The following is a 20,165-nucleotide window of genomic DNA, read 5'->3' as shown; positions in this document are numbered from 1 at the left end:
GTCTCATGAGTACGCTTGTTTATTACCATTCTTGCCCTTGTGTTAGACTGAATATAAGTAAGAACCTGGCAATGGTGGTAGTAGTATTCAAAATGACCATGCCAACTTCACTCTGTTAAAGAAAAAAAAAGCTTTTCTCATTGAAGATATATTTGCCTACAGGCCAGTGTCGACTTAGATTGTCTGTAATCAGGAATTGAACATTGATGAAAAGTAACATGTCTGTATTGAGATTTTTTTTTGGTTTCCTTTCACTGGAGCTCTTGAAGAAGGGACACCTCACTTTTTCTTCTTTCCCTTCTTTCCCTCCTTGGACTTGGGCTTCTTGCCTTTCTTATAGGGGCCCAGGCCGCGTCGCACTAATGTTCCCCTCCACCACGACTGGATCTGCAAGTGACAGACAGGGAATAAGAAAATGATTTAGTGGAATGAACAAAAGAAGAGGGGAGTACAATTGTGAACAAGATGCATGACATTAAACACTGCACTGCCACTGGATGTGATTGGTTTCCTTGCTGGGCAGGTGGTGGTGATTTATTAAAGATTGTTCAATGATTACCTTGGTGGCTGCGTCTCGCTCCATATGTTCCTTCTCCAGCTTCCTGCGTAGGGCCTCTTTCTCCATCCTGTCCTCGATGACCACCTGCTCAATGTCTCTGTACTGGAACAGAAGAAAGTACAAAGACCGAGTCAATATCCAGAGTACAATTTCTGTTCCATACGGGTATACTTTCTAAAAGCGGCAATTTGCAGTCTATTTTAGTAAAAAGCTATGTATGGAAACTCATTACATGGAGCTCCTGATGAACAGTTCTTGTGCTGATGTTGCTTCCAGAGGCAGTTTGGAACTCGGTAGTGAGTGTTGCAACCGAGGACAGACATTTTTACGCGCTTCTGGACTCGGCGGTCCCATTCTGTGAGCTTGTGTGGCCTACCACTTCGCGGCTGAGCTGTTGTTGCTCCTAGACGTTTCCACTTCACAATAAGAGCACCTACAGTTGACCAGTGCAGCTCTAGCAGGGCAGAAATTTGACAAACTGACTTTTTGGAAAGGTGGCATCCTATGACAATTCCACGTTGAAAGTCGCTGAACTCTTCAGTAAGGGCCATTCTACTGCCAATGTTTGTCTATGAAGATTGTGTCACAGAACAATGAGACAGATATTTCACCAGATGTGAAGCATCTGCTTGGCGTTTCCACTCAGTACCAAATATGGTAGTGAGAGGAAGCCCACTGACCTGCAGTTGGAGAAGGTGGATTTTGGCTGACATTCTGCACATTTTCTCCTTGATGAAACATTTGATCTCAATACAGTTTTCTGTTCCCAAAACTACAATCTGTTATGAACAGAGTGGACTATGTTTTGGAGACTTTGCAAAAGGGTCAAAGTTTTTTTTAAATTGCGTTGTTTAGGAGTGCAAGGGTGAATTGAGTTATTGCACAGGCGCACTTCACAGAGTAGGCGTTCCCCGACGGAAATATGCAGATGCATGCTAGAACGCGCCAATATATTGAAAACGACACACTGTGGTCTATCTCGGTTTAGTTATAGAATCCACTACTTTGAAGGGGTGTCCACATACTTTTGGCTATGTAGTGTACAATTCATTTAAAAGTTTAAAAAAACGTATGTAGCAACTGCAGATTTCCCCTTTAATGATCTGAGGACTTGCAATAACAGTTTATTTGCAGGTGGGATGTGCAACTCAATAATAGGACGGTGTTCCTAATGTTTGGTATACTCAGTGTATATCAGGCCTACTATCCTATTCATTACCTAGTGTCAGTGCGCTAAACCGTATACTACAGAAAGAAATGGGTTGTGAGCCATGCAGACCAGGGTTGTATTCATTAGGGCACACCGAAGCAAAACATTATTCAACCGAAAATGAAAACTACTGTTTCTTTTTAGAAAAGTCCAGGTGGTCCCTCCCTATTTCAGTCTGTTTTTCCCTGTTTGGTGCCTAATGAAATCAACCCAGGCTTTGTCCTCACCTTCTTGGCCAGCTCCTGGAGCTGGGAGAGATTGTTAGCTTTTTTGTTGTTCAGGCTGTTGAGCTCCTGCTGCTTGTCCTCCATGTCTCTCTCATAGCGCTCCATCCACACCTCCAGCTTCTCATCCAGACTCTGAGAGGTGCACACAAACACACATTGTTGCAGCTTCACCTGACAGACAAATATGGCTCTGCTGACGGCCGCTGTCCACTGTTTTGTGGTTCTCAAAGTCAGATTTTGCAGTGATTTGATCTGCAGCTATTCGTGGTGCTAAATCCCAGCTATGGCCGCTATTGCTCTAGAGACAAGGGCTCATCAATTTCTTGTACAGCTCCCCCAACACATTTTTTGTGATTAAAAATGTTTTAATTGCTATTGCTTTCGTAAAGGTTGCCGAACCCTGAATAGGTGCTAGGGATTGATTTGGGATTCTACTATTGCAATAAAATAACAGCATTTAGATGTCAGCTCAAAGAATGTACCAAGTCATCCTACTACACCCAATATACAATACCGGTCCAAAGTTTTAGAACACCTACTCATTCAAGGGTTTTCCTTTATTTTTAACTATTATCTACATTGTAGAATAATACTGAAGACATCAAAACTATGAAATAACACATATGGAATCATGTAGTAACCAAAAAAGTGTTCAAAAAAATCATTATATTTTATACTTAAATAGCCACCCTTTGCCTTGATGACTGCTTTGCACACTCTTGGCATTCTCTCAAACAGCTTCACCACCTGAAATGCTTTTTCAACAGTCTTGAAGAAGTTCCCACATATGCTGAGCACTTGTTGGCTGCTTTTCTATCACTCTGCGGTCCGACTCATACCAAACCATCTCAATTTGGGTAAGGTCGGGTTTTTGTGGAGGCCTGGTCATCTGATGCAGCACTCCATCACTCTCCTTCTTGGTCAAATAGCCCTTACACAGCCTGGAGGTGTGTTGGGTCATTTTCCTGTTTTTTAACACTTTTTTGGTTACTACATGATTCCATGTGTTATTTCATTGTTTTGATGTGTTCACTATTATTCTAGAATGTAGAAAATTAGTAAAAATAAAGAAAACCCTGGAATGAGTAGGTATTTAACTTTTGACCGGTACTGTATATGTCACACACAAGATAAATTATGCTCCTATACACAAGTCATGTCATGCCATTTTCCAACCACCACTGCACACGTACTGTCTGACGTTTCTTGAGGAAAGTCTCCGTCTTCATATGAACTCTCCTCTCCTCCTCCAACCTCTCCCGCAGTAGCTGAGGACAGAGGAACAATGATTACACAGATGCACATGTAGTGGTAACCATCTCTCTACAGCCAAACCTACAAAGTCTGTAGCCAAGTCACACCAAAGGCTCTGTCCAGAAACACCCCCTAGCCGCTTGTGTAGATCTGAAAGGATGGGATAGCTACAAGAAATGTGTAGGTATTAGCAAAAAGCAATACCTACCCAATTCTATGAGATCTTCGTGGGTGGACTGGAACAAGAATTCATCCCTGGCATTTCATCCACACCAGCCCACATCACTACATGCGCCGCCAACCCCCCCCACACCCACACCCCACACACACACCCTGACCCTACACACCCTAATTAGACACTGCGAGCAGTGTTGACACATGACATTTAAATACATATGTGCATTAAGTAATATCATAGGCTAATTAACTTGAGGTTCAACATCAGAGGAAGTGGAAACTCAATACACATTAACTAGATGGCTGTTGCCCACTGGTCAGCCAAAAGCTCATTATAGATTAGTAGAACATAGAAATTGCGCAAAACTCTGTACAACAAATCTTTACAGGCCCATGGCCCGCTGGCCATGTCTTTATATAAAAATATATATTTGTGTGTGTGTCAATTTCGACCAGCCTACCCAACAACAAAAATGGTCCAGCCCATCTGGCATATGTCAGAATTGCCAATCCGCCACTGCATGAGGCACTTAGACTGCGTTTACACAGGCAGCCCAATTCTGATCTTTTACCACTAATTGGTCTTTTGACCAATAAGATCAGATGTTTGCCACTAATTGGGCAAAAGATCAGATTTGGGCTGCCTGTGTAAACACAGCCTTAGGGGCTAGGGGATGATTCTGGACAGTGCCACAAAGACACACACCCTGATCTCTTCCTCCAGCTGCTTCTCAGAGTGTGTGTTGATCTTCTGTCCCTGGTACACCAGCAGCTCCGCGCTGCTCTTCACATACTTCCTCTCCAGCCCAGTCTTAGCCTTCCTCTTCTGTAGCTGGTCCTTCAGGTGGGCAGTCATCTCCTCAAGTCGCTAAAGGGACAACATTAAGACAGTTTGCGCAAAGTATTACATAAGTTGCCAATACTTTGTCATGTATTTACCTGAGAAGGAAAAACAGGGAGGCACCCCGATTTTCAAAGACATCGACGTCTGACACCCTCAAGGAACTTGGAGCACCACCAAGAGTCAGTCAATGTGTAGCCTAATTCTAATCTTGCCCATTACTAGATTGAAAATCATATCGGGCACGTGAAGGAATGTGTCTCCGTTGTCTTCCTCAGTTATGGTACCTGCAGCTCCAGAGTTTTTTCCTTGCGGATGTCAAGCAGCTGTCTCTGAAGAGCTTTGATCCTCTGCTGGCTGCCCTCCTCCCTGCAATACACACAGACAGCAATCAGGCTCAATGTGTAAGTGTGAGTATACTCTTGGCATTCTCTCAACCAGCTTCATGAGATAGTCACCTGGAATGTATTTTAATTAACAGGTGTCCCTTGTTAAAAGTTAAATTGTTGAATTTATTTCCTTCTTATTGCATTTGAGCCAATCAGTAATGTGTTTTCAAAGGAAGGGGTGGTATACAGATGATAGCCCTATTTGGTAAAAGACCAAGTCCATATTATGGCAAGAACATCTCAAATAAGCAAAGAGAAACGACAGTCCACCATTAAGACATAAAGGTCAGTCAATGTGGACATTTTCAAGAACTTTGAAAGTTTCTTCAAGTGCAGTCGCAAAAACCATCAAGCGCTATGATGAAACTCTCTCTCATGAGGTCCGCCACAGGAAAGGAAGACCCAGAGTTACCTCTGCTGCGGAGGATAAGTTCATTAGAATTACCAGCTTCAGAAATTGCAGCCCAAATAAATGCTTCAGTGTTCAAGTAACAGACACATCTCAACATCAACTGTTCAGAGGAGAATGTGTGAATCAGGCCTTCATGGTCGAATTGCTGCAAAGAAACCAATACTAAAGGACACAAATAATAAGAAGAGACTCGCTTGGGCCAAGACACACGAGCAATGGACATTAGACCGGTGGAAATGTGTTCTTTTGGTCTGATGAGTCCAAATTTGCGATTTTTGGTTACAACCGATGAACTCGAGCTGACAAGGTAAAAATCACCGAGCTGACAAGGTAAAAATCTGTCGTTCTCCTCCTGAACAAGGCAGTTAACCCACTGTTCCTAGGCTGTCATTGTAAATAAGAATTTGTTCTTAACTGACTTGCCTAGTTAAATAAAGGTTAAAAATAAAAAATATGTATTATTTTGACCTAAATTGCTTTTGTTTTAGAGATGAGTACTGAATTGGATTTAAAATTGTCCCATACAATAAGGGGATCTTCTATACCTATTAGAGGTCGTCTGATTAATTAGGGCCGATTTCATGTTTTCATAACAATCGGTAATCGGCATTTTTGGACGCCGATTACATTGTATTCTGCGTGGCAGGCTGACCAGTTAAGGCTGACCAGCCAAGGTAAGTTGCTAGCTAGCATTAAACTTATCTTATCATAATCACTAGTTAACTACACATGGTTGATGATATTACTAGGTTAACTAGCTTGTCCTGCGTTGCATATAATCAATGAGGTGCCTGTTAATTTATCATCTAATCACAGCTTACTTCGCCAAACGGGTGAAGATTTAACATCAGCACAATAGTTGTACGAATGTACCTAACCATAAACATCAATGCCTTTCTTAAAGTCAATACACAAATGTATATTTTTTTAAACCTGCATATTTCGTTAAAATAAATTCATGTTAGCAGGCAATATTAACTAGGGAAAGTGTCACTTCTCTTGCGTTTTATTACAAGCAATGTCAGGGTATTTGCAACAGTTTGGGCCGCCTGGCTCGGTGCGAACTAATTTCCTAGGATTTTACATAATTATGACATAACATTGAAGGTTGTGCAATGTTACAGCAATATTTAGACTTAGGGTTGCCACCGGTTCGATAAAATACGGAACGGTTCCGTATTTCACTGAAAGAATAAACATTTTGTTTTCAAAATGATAGTTTCCGGATTTGACCATATTAATGACCAAAGGCTCGTATTTCTGTGTTTATTATATTTTAATTAAGTCTATGATTTTATATTTGGTAGAGCAGTCTGACTGAGTGGTGGTAGGCAGCAGCAGGCTCGTAAGCATTCATTCAAACAGCACTTTCCTGCATTTGCCAGCAGCTCTTAGCAATGCTTGAAGGACAGTGTTGTTTATGACTTCAAGCCTATAGACTCCTGAGATTGGGATGGGAATACTAAAGTGCCTATAAGAGCATCAAATAGTCAAAGGTACATTAAATACAAATGGTATAGAGAAAATTGTTGACGCGTCATAATTCCTATAATAACTACAACCTAAAACTTCTTAACTGGGAATATTGAACCACCAGCTTTCATATGTTCAGAGCAAGGAACATAAACGTTAGCTTTTTTACATGACACATATTGCACTTTTACTTTGTTCCCAACACTGTGTTTTTGCATTATTTAAACCAAATAGAGCATGTTTCATTATATATTTGAGACTACATAGATTTTAGTTATGTATTATTTTAAGTTAAAATAAAAGTGTTAATTTAGTATTGTTGTAATTGTCATTATTATATACACATATATACACTGCTCAAAAAAATAAAGGCAACACTTAAACAACACAATGTAACTCCAAGTCAATCACACTTCTGTGAAATCAAACTGTCCACTTAGGAAGCAACACTGATTGACAATAAATTTCACAAACTGTTGTGCAAATGGAATAGACACCAGGTGGGAATTATAGGCAATTAGCAAGACACCCCCAATAAAGGAGTGGTTCTGCAGGTGGTGACCACAGACCACTTCTCAGTTCCTATGCTTCCTGGCTGATGTTTTGGTCACTTTTGAATGCTGGCGGTGCTTTCACTCTAGTGGTAGCATGAGACGGAGTCTACAACCCACACAAATGGTAGTGCAGCTCATCCAGGATGGCACATCAATGCGAGCTGTGGCAAGAAGGTTTGCTGTGTCTGTCAGCGTAGTGTCCAGAGCATGGAGGCGCTACCAGGAGACAGGCCAGTACATCAGGAGTACATCAGGAGACGTGGAGGAGGCTGTAGGAGGGCAACAAGCCAGCAGCAGGACCGCTACCTCTGCCTTTGTGCAAGGAGGAGCACTGCCAGAGCCCTGCAAAATGACCTCCAGCAGGCCACAAATGTGCATGTGTCTGCTCAAACGGTCAAAAACAGACTCCATGAGGGTGGTATGAGGGCCCGGCGTTCACAGGTGGGGGTTGTGCTTACAGCCCAACACCGTGCAGGACGTTTGGCATTTGCCAGAGAACACCAACATTGGCAAATTCGCCACTGGCGCTTTGTGCTCTTCACAGATGAAAGCAGGTTCACACTGAGCACATGTGACAGTCTGGAGATGCCGTGGAGAACGTTCTGCAACATCCTACAGCATGACCGGTTTGGCGCTGGGTCAGTCATGGTGTGGGGTGGCATTTCTTTGGGGGGCCGCACAGCCCTCCATGGGCTCCTCGGAGGTAGCCTGACTGCCATTAGGTACCGAGATGAGATCCTCAGACCCCTTGTGAGACCATATGCTGGTGCGGTTGGCCCTGGGTTCCTCTTGCAGGAACTTCCTGTCAGCAGTTCCTGCAAGAGGAAGGCATTGATGCTATGGACTGGCCCGGCCGTTCCCCAGACCTGAATCCAATTGAGCACATCTGGGACATCATGTCTCGCTCCATCCACCAACGCCACGTTGCACCACAGACTGTCCAGGAGTTGGCGGATGCTTTAGTCCAGGTCTGGGAGGAGTCCAGGTATGGTCTCCCTCAGGAGACCATCCGCCACCTCATCAGGAGCATGCCCAGGCGTTGTAGGGAGGTCATACAGGCACGTGGAGGTCACACACTACTGAGCCTCATTTTGACTTGTTTTAAGGACATTACATCAAAGTTGGATCAGCCTGTAGTGTGGTTTTCCACTTTAATTTTGAGTGTGACTCCAAATCCAGACCTCCATGGGTTGATAAATTTGATTTCCATTGATAATTTTTGTGTGATTTTGTTGTCAGCACATTCAACTATGTAAAGAAAAAAGTATTTAATAAGAATAGTTCATTCATTCAGATCTAGGATGTGTTATTTTAGTGTTCCCTTTATTTTTTTGAGCAGTGTATATATAAAAAGCGTCCCATTTAATCGGTATCAGCTTTTTTTGGTCCTCCAAATAATCGGTATCGGCGTTGAAAAATCATAATCGGTCGACCTCTAATACCTATGTTTTGTCAGAAATAGTCAGTTATAAATACTTCTGTTCTAGTTAAAAACAAGTTGTCATCCATTAGGCTTTAACTACATTTTAAATATCCTCGCCCACGTGGAAATTCTGTAAGAGTAATATATATGACAATTATTTGATGCTCCGACTGCAATCTGTCCCCTATCAACACTAACTTTTGGTGCCAGAGAGAAAGTAGTCAAGACGACTAAATTGATTGAGCCTCTGCCATGTATATCTCACTAGGTCAGGATATTTAAGCCTCCATATATCCACTAGTTCCAATATATCCATGATATTCGGGATTTCCTTAAGTGTATGAAGGGGATAGTTTGTAGTGTCATTTCCTTTACGGTCCATAGCGGTATTTAAAACCGTAATATAATCTCCCACCATGATAATACAGTCTTGTATAGCTTGTATGGTTGATAAACTATTATATATATTTTCAAAGAAGCGTGGATCATCATAATTTGGTTCGTAAAGGTTAATGAGCCATATCTGTTTATGGTCCAATAACATATTTACATTCACCCTTCTACCTTGATGATCTGTTTGGAAATTTGCACATTCGGATCAAAATTACTGTTAATTAATATCATTACCCCTTTTGAGTTTCTTTGCCCATGGGAGAAATATATTTTGCGAGGGTTCTGGAGGGGTTCTGAAGCGCTGTAAGAAGGAATTCCTTCACCACATTTTCAGGAACTTCTCCTTTTTCTTGGATAGCAGTAAGTACCATATTTTCTCTCATAGATCTATTCTGTATGTCAAGTAAGGCTTCTCTCAGAAAGATGTTCTCCTTTAAGTTCATTTAACGTCCATTTCAATCTTATTGACTGTCCCTTTAAGCTTGTTTGTTTCTTTCTCCATTGTCGCAGCTTTTTCGTCACTCGTCTCGAGGCTCGCCTTCAACTCCTTTATATCTTTCCTAACTAATTCAAGTATGCAGTTTGTCGTCGATGGATTTGAACAGATTGGTTTCCACCCTTACCATTCCCGGTAGTGAAAAGCATAAATGGTCTGTGTCCGTCAGTCTCATTTTCTTTTGGAGATTGGTTCTCCTTGTTTACTCTGTCATGTTTGGTGTTGCTTGTTGTTGTAATATTTGTCGATACATTTCTTAAGCCTGATGATTTGTTTTGTCTTATCCAGATTGAAGGTTATTACCCACGAGTATTTAAAGTTCTAATATTTAGTCTTACAGATATTGAATATTATGATTTTATCTTGAGGCAATCTGCACCGCTTTGTAGAGTCTGACATCTTACCTCCGTTCCCATCTAGTGGATTTTTTTTTAACACCGGCTATTTCTTTTCACTTTGTCATACAGGCCAGGAATATGAGTGAATGCAATGTTGTTGATCTCTTTGTATTTCCAAGTATTGGGATCATGTTATGGGTATGCTTGTCACCGGCAGGAACTGAGGAGTTTGTTAGGATCAAAATAAATATGAAAGAAGAAAAGCCCAGTTAAAAAGTTACAGAGAAACCCACCTCAGTCTTCTGTGAACAACTACACACATTTTTATGCAAAAGACACCAGAAGGGCTTTCCAAGAGGTGTTGACTGTTCCTGAGTGGTCTAGTCTCAGTCCTGAATTAAATCTGCTTTAAAAAAAATCAGAGACGAGGTTTAAATATCGCTTTCCGTCAATGATCCCCAACCAAATGTAATGAACTTTCGCGATTTTGACTAAAACAATGGATATATTTGCCCTAAGAGTTGTGCAAAGTTGGTAGAATTCACAGCTGTAATGTCTCCCAAAGGTGCTTCCACCAAGTATTTAAGATTTACGTTGGCCTCAGCCCGATCAAATCCTGCCAGTCTGCACAGCGCGATATCCATCCAGAGCATATCGGACTGATTTTTCTCTACCACATCTCCGGATTCCTACCGCAAGCTCTGAAACTTTACACCGGATCATCGCAGCTAGCTAGCTGCTATCCGAGTGGCTACAACTGGCTAACGTTTCTGTCCCGAAGCAAGCACCAGTTAGCCTGGAGCTAGCCTCGAGCTAGGCCCATCTCCTGGCTAGCCGCAGAGATCCATCAGTCAATTCCTGGGCTACAATACCTCTTTTGCAAATAGGCCTGGACCCCTTTACTGCCGACACAGATCCACGCTGATCCATTACAACTGGTCTGCCGACGTAACCGTCCGAGGGGGTTTCTACAGGCTCTTACGTTGCGACGTCCCCCTGAGGCCCATCTGCTAGCCCCAGCCTGCTAGCTGTCTGAATTGCCGTGTCTTCAGCTCGCCAAGTTACTAAATGGACCATATGATCACTCCGCTACACATGCCTCTCCCTAATGTCATTATGTTGGTTAGTGATTATTGTCTTATTTCACTGTAGAGCCTCCAGCTCTGCTCAATATGCCTTAGCTAGCCCTTTTGTTCCACACCTCACACATGCGGTGACCTCACCTGGCTTAAATGGTGCCTCTAAGAACAAAACATCTCTGATCGTCACTCAATGCCTAGGCGTACCTCCACTGTACTCACATCCTACCATACCCTTGTCTGTACATTATGCCTTGAATCTATTCTTCCGCGGCCAGAAATCTGCTCCTTTTACTCTCTGTTCCAAACACATTAGACGACCAGTTCTTTTAGCCTTTAGGCGTACACTTATCCTACTCCTCCTCTGTTCCTCTGGTGATGTAAAAGTTAACCCAGGCCCTGCAGCCTCCAGCATCACTCCCATTCCCCATGCGCTCTCATTTGTTGACTTCTGTAACCGTAAAAGCCTTGGTTTCATGCATGTTAACATTAGAAACATCCTCCCTAAGTTTGTTTTATTCACTGCTTTAGCACACTCCGCCAACCCGGATGCCCTAGCTGTGTCATAATCCTAGCTTAGGAAGGCCACCAAACATCCTGAAATTTCTATCCCTAACTATAACATTTTCCGACAAGGTAGAAATGCCAAAGGTGGCGGAGTTGCAATCTACTGCAGAGAGAGCCTGCAGAGTTCTGTCATACTATCCAGGTCTGTGCCTAAACAATTTGAGCTTATACTTTTGAAAATTCACCTTTCCAGAAACAAGTCTCTCACCGTTACCGCTTGTTATAGACCCCTTCAGCCCCCAGCTGTGCCCTGGACACCATATGTGAATTCATCGCCCCCATCTATCTTCAGAGTTCGCCCTGTTAGGTGACCTAAACTGGGACATGCTTAACACCCCGGCTGTCCTACAATCTAAGCTAGATGCCCTCAATCTCACACAAATTATCAAGGAACCTACCAGATACAACACTAAATCCGTAACCAACCTCTTAGATATCATCCTGACCAACTTACCCTCTAAATACCTCTGCTGTCTTCAACCAGGATCTCAGTGATCACTGCCTCATTGCCTGCGTGCGCAATGGGTCCACGGTCAAACGACCACCCCTCATCACTGTCAAACGCTCCCTAAAACACTTCAGCGAGCAGGCCTTTCTAATCAACCTGGCCCGCGTATCCTGGAAGGATATTGACCTCATCCTGTCAGTAGAGGATGCCTGGTTGCTCTTCAAAAGTGCTTTACTCACCATCTTAAATATGCATGCCCCATTCAAAAAATGTAGAACTAAAAACAGATATAGCCCTTGGTTCACCCCAGACTTGACTGCCCTTGACCAGAAATGTGCATCCTGTAGCACTAATTCCAAAAAGTTTTGGGACACTTAAGTCCATTGAGAATAAGAGCAACTCCTCCCAGCTGCCCACTTCACTGAGGGTAGGAAACACTGTCACCACCGTTAAATCTCGATAGTTTCAATAAGGATTTTTCTACTGCTGGCCATGCTTTCCACCTGGCTACCCCTACTCCGGCCAACATCTCAGCACCCCCTGCAGCAACTTGCCCAAGCCCCCCCCCCCCCCCCCCCCCCCCCCCTCCTCGCCGCCTACCCCACCCAAATACAGACAGCTGATGTTCTGTAAGAGCTGCAAAATCTGGATCCCTACAAATCAGCTGGGCTAGACAATCTGCACCCTCTCTTTCTAAAATGATCTGCCAAAATTGTTGCAACTCCTATTACTAGCCTATTCAACCTGTCTGTCGTATCGTCTGAGATCCCCAAAGATTGGAAAGCTGCCACGGTCATCCCACTCTTCAAAGGGGGAGACACTCTAGACCCAAACTGTTATAGACCTATATCCATCCTGCCCTGCCTTTCTAAAATCTTCAAAAGCCAAGTTAATAAACAGATCACTGACCATTTTGAATCCCACCGTACCTTCTCCACTATGCAACCTGGTTTCCGAGCTGGTCATGGGTGCACCTCAGCCACGCTCAAGGTCCTAAAAGATATCATAACCGCCATCGAAAAAAGACAGTACTGTGCAGACGTCTTCATTGACCTGGCCAAGGCTGTCGACTCTGTCATTCCTATCGGCAGACTCAATAGACTTGGTTTCTCAAATGACTGCCTCGCTTGGTTCACCAACTATTTCTCTGATAGAGTTCAGTGTGTCAAATTGGAGGGCCTGTTGTCCAGACCTCTGGCAGTCTCTATGGGGGTGCCACAGGGTTCAATTCTCGGGCCTACTCTTTTCTCTGTATATATCAATGACGTCGCTCTTGCTGCTGGTGATTCTCTGATCCACCTCTACGCAGACGACACCATTTTGTATACATCTGGCCCTTCTTTGGACATTGTGCTAACAAACCTCCAAACGAGCTTCAAAGCCATACAACACTCCTTCCGTGGCCTCCAACTGCTTTTAAATGCTAGCAAAGCTAAGTTCATGCTCTTGAACCGATTTCTGCCCGCACCCTCCCGCCCGACTAGCATCACTACTCTGGACGGTTCTGACTTAGAATATGTGGACAATTACAAATACCAGGTGTCTGGTTAGACTGTAAACTCTCCTTCCAGACTCACATTAAGCATCTCCAATCCAAAATTAAATGTGGAATCGGCTTCCTATTTCGCAACAAAGTCTCCTTCACTTATGCTGCCAAACATACCCTCGTAAAACTAACTATCCTACCGATCCTTGACTTCGGCAATGTCATTTACAAAATAGCCTCCAACACTCTACTCAGCAAACTGGATGTAGTCTATCACAGTGCCATCCATTTTGTCACCAAAGCCCCATATACTACCCACCACTGCGACATGTTTGCTATGCTCTCGCTGGCTGGCCCTCACTACATATTTATTTTTGGGGAAAATGTTCTAAAACTTTCTTTCACTTTGAAAATGTGGAGTAGGTTGTGTAGATCTATCGGGAAAAACATCAAATGTAATCCCTTTTTAGATTGAATTGTAAGGCAGACACTGTATACAAGTCCTATAATAAGCAAAGACAAATTATAGCTCTGTTTTCAATCAAAATAAAACAGGCTCATAGAAATGGCTGGAACGGTATCATACACATCCATGCGTTTGATACCATTCCATTTACAACATTCCAGATATTATTACAAGCCACCCTCCCCTCAGCAGCCTCCTCTTTGTGTGGGTTTTGAAAGAATTTGACTATTGCCTGCACAGACAATGAATTATTAGCCTACATATTCATATTGACCATAACCTGACCTGATTATTATGTCCTGGAGGTTGGCCTTCCTTCTTTTCTCTTCTTCCACAGCGAAAAGCAAGCTGTGAAAGGTCCCTTTCTCTTGCAGCTCTGCCAACACATCAGCAATCACTTGACCCACAAACTGACTGTATGCCAGGAAGACAGAGAGAGAGAAAGAGAGCATGATCGTTATTTATGAGGTAGATGGCATACAGGGTACTTTTTGGATTCACAGTTAATACAGTCTGCTCTGCACCTTGGAAATGTTTGACAAATGTAAACAATGGCAATGTGTTTAATTCAGTGGTTAACCTGAAAAAGATCCCATGAAAAGTTGTCTTGTGTGCATAATAAATCATAATACATCTCTGTTTGAAGCACAGAGTTGTGGGCTTCTATTTTATTAAATTGTCTGGAACCTAGCTCTGGTCCAAGTCGGAACTTGCACTAAAGCCCCGAACAAGAGCTATCTGGAACCCACCCGTCTCTCTGCACCTTGGCCAGGTTGTCAGGGGACAGTGGGTTCTCCTCTATTGTGGGGTTCAGTTCCTTCTGGGATCTGTCCAGCTCACGGGTGGCATCTGACAGTCTCCCAGACTCTCTCTCAAACTGACAGGCTGCTTTCAGGTTCTGCTCTGCCCCTTTCTGCTGTTCAAGGACCTGTCCAATGTCGGCTGACACAAACTTCCACAAAAAAATATGAATACGGGCTGAATAGGAGAAAATTACAGCTTAGATAGCAAGCATACCATTAATTTGCTAAAGACGCATCATCGCTTGAAAAAGCCAACTGACATTAGCTCCGCGTATAATGTTAGCTGAGGATAATCCGATAATACCTTATCAGCTTCTGGACGACCCCTGTAGGTGTCGGGCATGATGTGACCCAACACTGCCAGCTGTGCCTCACAGTCCTGGAGCACTGTACACACTCTGAGCAGCTCTACCCCAGACAAAGGAACCGACATCCTGATGGTCTGTGAACACTGAATTCGAGCGAAATTAGCCAAGCAATTTACAACATCACCTATCTAGCTAGCTACTAACGATACCGTTTTCTAACTGTGACATTTTTGTGTTAGAAATATCCTGGGCAAAATGCTCAATAACACAATCAACAGATTCGTAGCTAGATATATTTCTTACGTGTCTTCACGGAAAGTGTTGAAGTTTAATAGCTATATTTGGACAATAAAAGGCCAGTAGTTCAACTAGAGCATAGTTTAGTTTGTCTAGCAGCACACTTGGTAGTTTACCCCGGTTACCCTGGTAACGCACAACATTTGATTATTGTTTTCAAAAAATTACAAATTCTTATTTACTTTGATTATTATGTTGTGTGAAACGCACGAGAATGCAATAAAGTGACAGTTGAATAGTTAGATACAAATAAATACATGTTTTGATTATGCGTTTCTGTCGTAACCGACTACGTGAATTTCCCAGCATTCCATTCCAACTTCCTTTTCTGCCATTTTTCTTACAGTGAAGGTGAGAATTACAAAAGGCCACTTTTATAAAATCGAAATTTCTATGTTATTAAGTCTACATTTGGAATAATGTAGTATAACTCACTCACACAAACACGAGTCCAGCTCTTTGGCAGATTTTCAGTCTGTGTTTTCTCTCTGTTCAGTTTTTCACAAATGTTTTTTGGCCTCTACGTCTCCTGATGTACTGGCCTGTCTCCTGGTAGCGCCTCCATGCTCTGGACACTACGCTGACAGACACAGCAAACCTTCTTGCCACAGCTCGCTTTGATGTGCCATCCTGGATGAGCTGCACTACCTGAGCCACTTGTGTGGGTTGTAGACTCCGTCTCATGCTACCACTAGAGTGAAAGCACCGCCAGCATTCAAAAGTGACCAAAACATCAGCTAGGAAGCATAGGAACTGAGAAGTGGTCTGTGGTCACCACCTGCGGAACCACTCCTTTATTGGGGGTGTCTTGCTAATTGCCTATAATTTCCACCTTTTGTCTATTCCATTTGCACAACAGCATGTGAAATTTATTGTCAATCAGTGTTGCTTCCTAAGTGGACAGTTTGATTTCACAGAAGTGTGATTGACTTGGAGTTACATTGTGTTGTTTAAGTGTTCCCTTTATTTTTTTGAGCAGTGTATTAATACATGGCTATAATCAGTAAGTGTTATATGTAGAGTTAGCGACCAAGCCTATGTGTTGAGGTGCTCCCACAATAATGTGATTTGTACCACATCTAGGGCTGTGGCAGTCATAAAATCTTGTCAGCTGGTTGTCATGCAAAAGCTGCCTGTCTCACGGTAATTTACTGTTAATTAACATCAACAAGTTCAACATTTTCAGGTATCCATGCAAACATGACGCCGATGCACACCTTTGGAACATCTACATTTTAAAAAACGTATAATAAATCAATTCAATATACACCATCACAGTAAATCCATGATTTGTTCTAGGCAGGTCTAAAGAAACATGATGATATGAAGAAAATGTATTTCAGAAGAACAGAACATGAGTTAGCCTACTGTATGTTATCTGGCTGTGAGCCATGCCATAGGCTGTAGGTTTGTTCATTTAGCAGACAAGATACTTTTGTATATATAGTGTATGTGGACACCCGATGAATGAGTGGATTTGGTTATTTCAGCCACACCCTTTGCTGACAGTTGTGTGAAATGGAGCACATAGCCATGCAATCTCCATAGACAAATATTGTCAGTAGAACGGCCTTTCTGAAGAGCTCAGTCACTTTCAATGTGCCACCGTCATAGGATGCTATGGCTATGTTGAGCATAAAAGTGATCATTTGAACAGGTCCTATACACTAGATTTAGAGTTATTTGGCAACTTTAGTTGTGAATGATATAAACCATAGAATGTCTTAGAAATCAAAAGATATATGGGCTGCATGTGACTATAGACTATTGATCACTTGAGAAAGTCACAAAAAAAGCTTGCCACTTTTCCGCTGGTTCATTTCACTCATGTCAGGTAGGCTACTCAGGTTATTTTGCCTTGACAGGTGATATTCCGCCCAAACTCTGTATGTCATGGCCTCTCCAACCCTGTTCCTGCAGCTACAGTATGCTAAATTTGGGAAACCAAGTGAAAACTGTTCGGGAACATCGATAGTGACATGTTTTCACAATGCAACTTATTTAATTAAATGGTTGACAGCCCTCTGCATGCTGGAGAAAGGAATGAAGGAGAGAGGGGAGGAGATAAACGCACGGTGGTGAGATTCTGTAGCGAATGGTAATGTAATGCCTATTAATTATGAAAACATTTTTTTAAATATATTACTAGCCTATTCAAAATCAAATACAAATTCTCTATAATTGTAGGGTAACGCTGCATTTACTTAATTTAGGCTAGACCAATTATGTACCAAAGATATCTTAAATCAGTATTTATTTGTATGTTTTTCTGCCATGTGTAATATGCGGTAGGCTATATTTTGTATAATGGCACAATCATTATAATTCAGGATTTTTTGGGGGCTTGGGCTCATATATAGGCCAATGCGTAATCATAAGCTCTAATATGCATATACAGTGCATTCGGAAAGTATTCAGACCCCTTGAATGTTACCACGTTTTGTTAGTCTTATTCTAAAATAGATTAAACACGTTTTTTCCCTTATTAATCTACACACAATACCCCATAATGACAAAGCGAGAATAGGTTTTTAGACATTATTGCACATTTATTTAAAAAAAAAAAAAAAACAGATACCTTATTTATGTAAATATTCAGACCTTTTGCTATGAGACTCAAAATTGAACTCAGGTACATCGATCACCCTTGAGGTGTTTCTAACTATGGTAAATTCAGTTGATTGGACATGATTTGGAAAGGCACACACCTGTCTATATAAGGTCCCAGAGTTGATAGTGCATGTCAGAGCAAAAAAACAAGCCATGAGGACAAAGGAATTGTCTGTAGAGCTCCGAGTTAGGATATTGTCAAGGCACAGATCTGGGGAAGGGTACCAAAACATTTCTGCAGCATTGAAGGTCTCCAAGAACACAGTGGCATCCATCATTCTTAAATGGAAGAAGTTTGGAACCACCAAGACTCTTCCTAGAGCTGGCTGCCCGGCCAAACTGAGCAATCGGGGGAGAAGGGCCTTGGTCAGGAGGGTGACAAATCAAATGTATTTATATAGCCCTTCTTACATCAGCTGATATCTCAAAGTGCTGTACAGAAACCCAGCCTAAAACCCCAAACAGCAAGCAATGCAGGTGTAGAAGCACGGTGGCTAGGAAAAACTCCCTAGAAAGGCCAAAACCTAGGAAGAAACCTAGAGAGGTACCAGGCTATGAGGGGTGGCCAATCCTCTTCTGGCTGTGCCGGGTAGAGATTATAACAGAACATTGCCAAGATGTTCTAATGTTCATAAATGACCAGCATGGTCAAAAAATAATAATCACAAGTCAGCACCTCAGGAGTAAATGTCAGTTGGCATTTCATAGCCGATCATTCAGAGTATCTCTACCACTCCTGCTGTCTCTAGAGAGTTGAAAACAGCAGGTCTGGGACAGGTAGCACATCCTGTGAACAGGTCAGGGTTCCATAGCCGCAGGCAGAGCAGTTGAAACTGGAGCAGCAGCAAAGCCAGGTGGACTGGGGACAGCAAGGAGTCATCATGCCAGGTAGTCCTGAGGCATGGTCCTAGTGCTCAGGTCCTCAGAGAGAAAGAAAGAGAGAATTAGAGAGATCATACTTAAATTCACACAGGACACCGGATAAGACAGGAGAAGTACTCCAGACACATAAACTGCTGCAGCATAAATACTGGAGGCTGAGACAGGAGGGGTCAGGAGACATTGTGGCCCCATCCGATGATACCCCCGGACAGGGCCAAACAGGCAGGATATAACCCTCAAACGATGTATAGAATCAATCTTTAGGATGTTTTTATCATAAATCTTCAATAATATTCCAACCGGACAATTCCTTTGTCTTTAGAAATGAAAAGGAACGCAGCTCACTCTCACGGGCCGCGTGCATGACTTAGCTCATGGCATTCTGCCAAACCTCTTAGTCAAACAGCCCTTATTCGCTCCCCCTTCACAGTAGAAGCCTGAACCAAGGTTCTAAAGACTGTTGACATCTAGTGGAAGCCTTAGTAAGTGCAATGTGACCAATATCCCACTGTATATTCGATAGGCAATGATTTGAAAACCTACAAACCTCAGATTTCCCACTTCCTGGTTGGATTTTTTTCTCAGATTTTTGGCTGCCATATGATTTCTGTTATACCCACAGACATCATTCAAACCGTTTTAAAAACTTCAGAGTGTTTTCTATCCAAATCTACCAATACTATGCATATCTTAGTTTCTGGGCCTGAGTAGCAGGCAGTTTACTCTGGGCACCTTATTCATCCAAGCTACTCAATAATGCCCTCCAGCCATAAGAAGTTCGTTAGTTAGGACTCCGGTGCACAGCTGGTGGGAAAGGTAGCTAGCTAACATTAGCTAGGACACCGGTGGACAGTGTCCTTCGCCCCTGCTTGTTGAACACTGTTCTCCCGCAGTTCCGTTAACAACAGCGAGGGCAAGGTGTTCAGCAGGCATTGGCGAAGAGCACTAGGTGCTAGTTAGCTATCTAACTAGGACTCCGGTACACAGCAGGTGGGATAGCTAGCTAGCTCGCACACCGGTAGACAGTGTACTTCCCCCCCCTGCCTGTCAAGCACTGCTTTCCCGCAGTTCTGTTAACTACGGCGAGGGCAGGCGGAATCAAAGCGAATTAGCTAGGTAGCTTGGAGGACTTGGGTACACAGTAGGCGGGAGGCGAGGGTGACACCGGTAGACTGTGTCCTTCGCCCCCGAAAAACTCAGATAATACTTTTAATTCCCTTTTCTTTTGACTCACATTTAATCGCATAGACAATCAGGTGAAATCTCGAATATCAAGGGTAACAAAAGCATGAAGAGGGCGTGTGTGGGGTGTTTGAAGGAACCAATAGGATTCTCGAGGGGGGTCACAATGACACACTATAAGTAAGATGCTCGCATAGTCCCTGTCCATTGTCACAATGATGCTATCTATAAGAGCCCACTAATAATTGAAATTAAGCACATACCGTGTGTGTGAAAGAATACCATGCCATT

The 20,165-nt window shown here is 42.8% G+C and overlaps 1 protein-coding gene across 2 annotated transcripts; it reads right to left on the bottom strand.

The window, feature by feature from the left end:
* Position 1: 1 nt before the first annotated feature.
* LOC129842551 (dynein regulatory complex protein 9-like) lies at positions 2-15,324 on the bottom strand. Of its 2 annotated transcripts, XM_055911146.1 has the most exons (10): positions 15,207-15,324; positions 14,900-15,046; positions 14,542-14,744; positions 14,078-14,206; positions 4,556-4,637; positions 4,134-4,295; positions 3,190-3,264; positions 1,997-2,128; positions 560-661; positions 2-387 (listed from the first exon to the last, which is right to left on the bottom strand). In XM_055911146.1, exons 2-10 carry the CDS (start codon positions 15,026-15,028, stop codon positions 280-282), a joined length of 1,122 nt encoding a protein of 373 aa, XP_055767121.1. In that variant the 5' UTR covers positions 15,029-15,046; positions 15,207-15,324; the 3' UTR covers positions 2-279. The 2 variants fall into 2 exon arrangements, with proteins under 2 accessions (XP_055767121.1, XP_055767122.1); XM_055911147.1 differs by having other exon boundaries at positions 14,900-15,324.
* Between the last annotated feature and the right edge of the window lie 4,841 nt (positions 15,325-20,165).

The sequence above is a fragment of the Salvelinus fontinalis genome, unplaced genomic scaffold, assembly GCF_029448725.1.
Source record: "Salvelinus fontinalis isolate EN_2023a unplaced genomic scaffold, ASM2944872v1 scaffold_0051, whole genome shotgun sequence".
NCBI lineage: Eukaryota > Metazoa > Chordata > Actinopteri > Salmoniformes > Salmonidae > Salvelinus > Salvelinus fontinalis.
The sequence above is the reverse complement of the archived record's forward strand: the minus strand, read 5'-3'. Positions and strand labels throughout refer to the sequence as shown.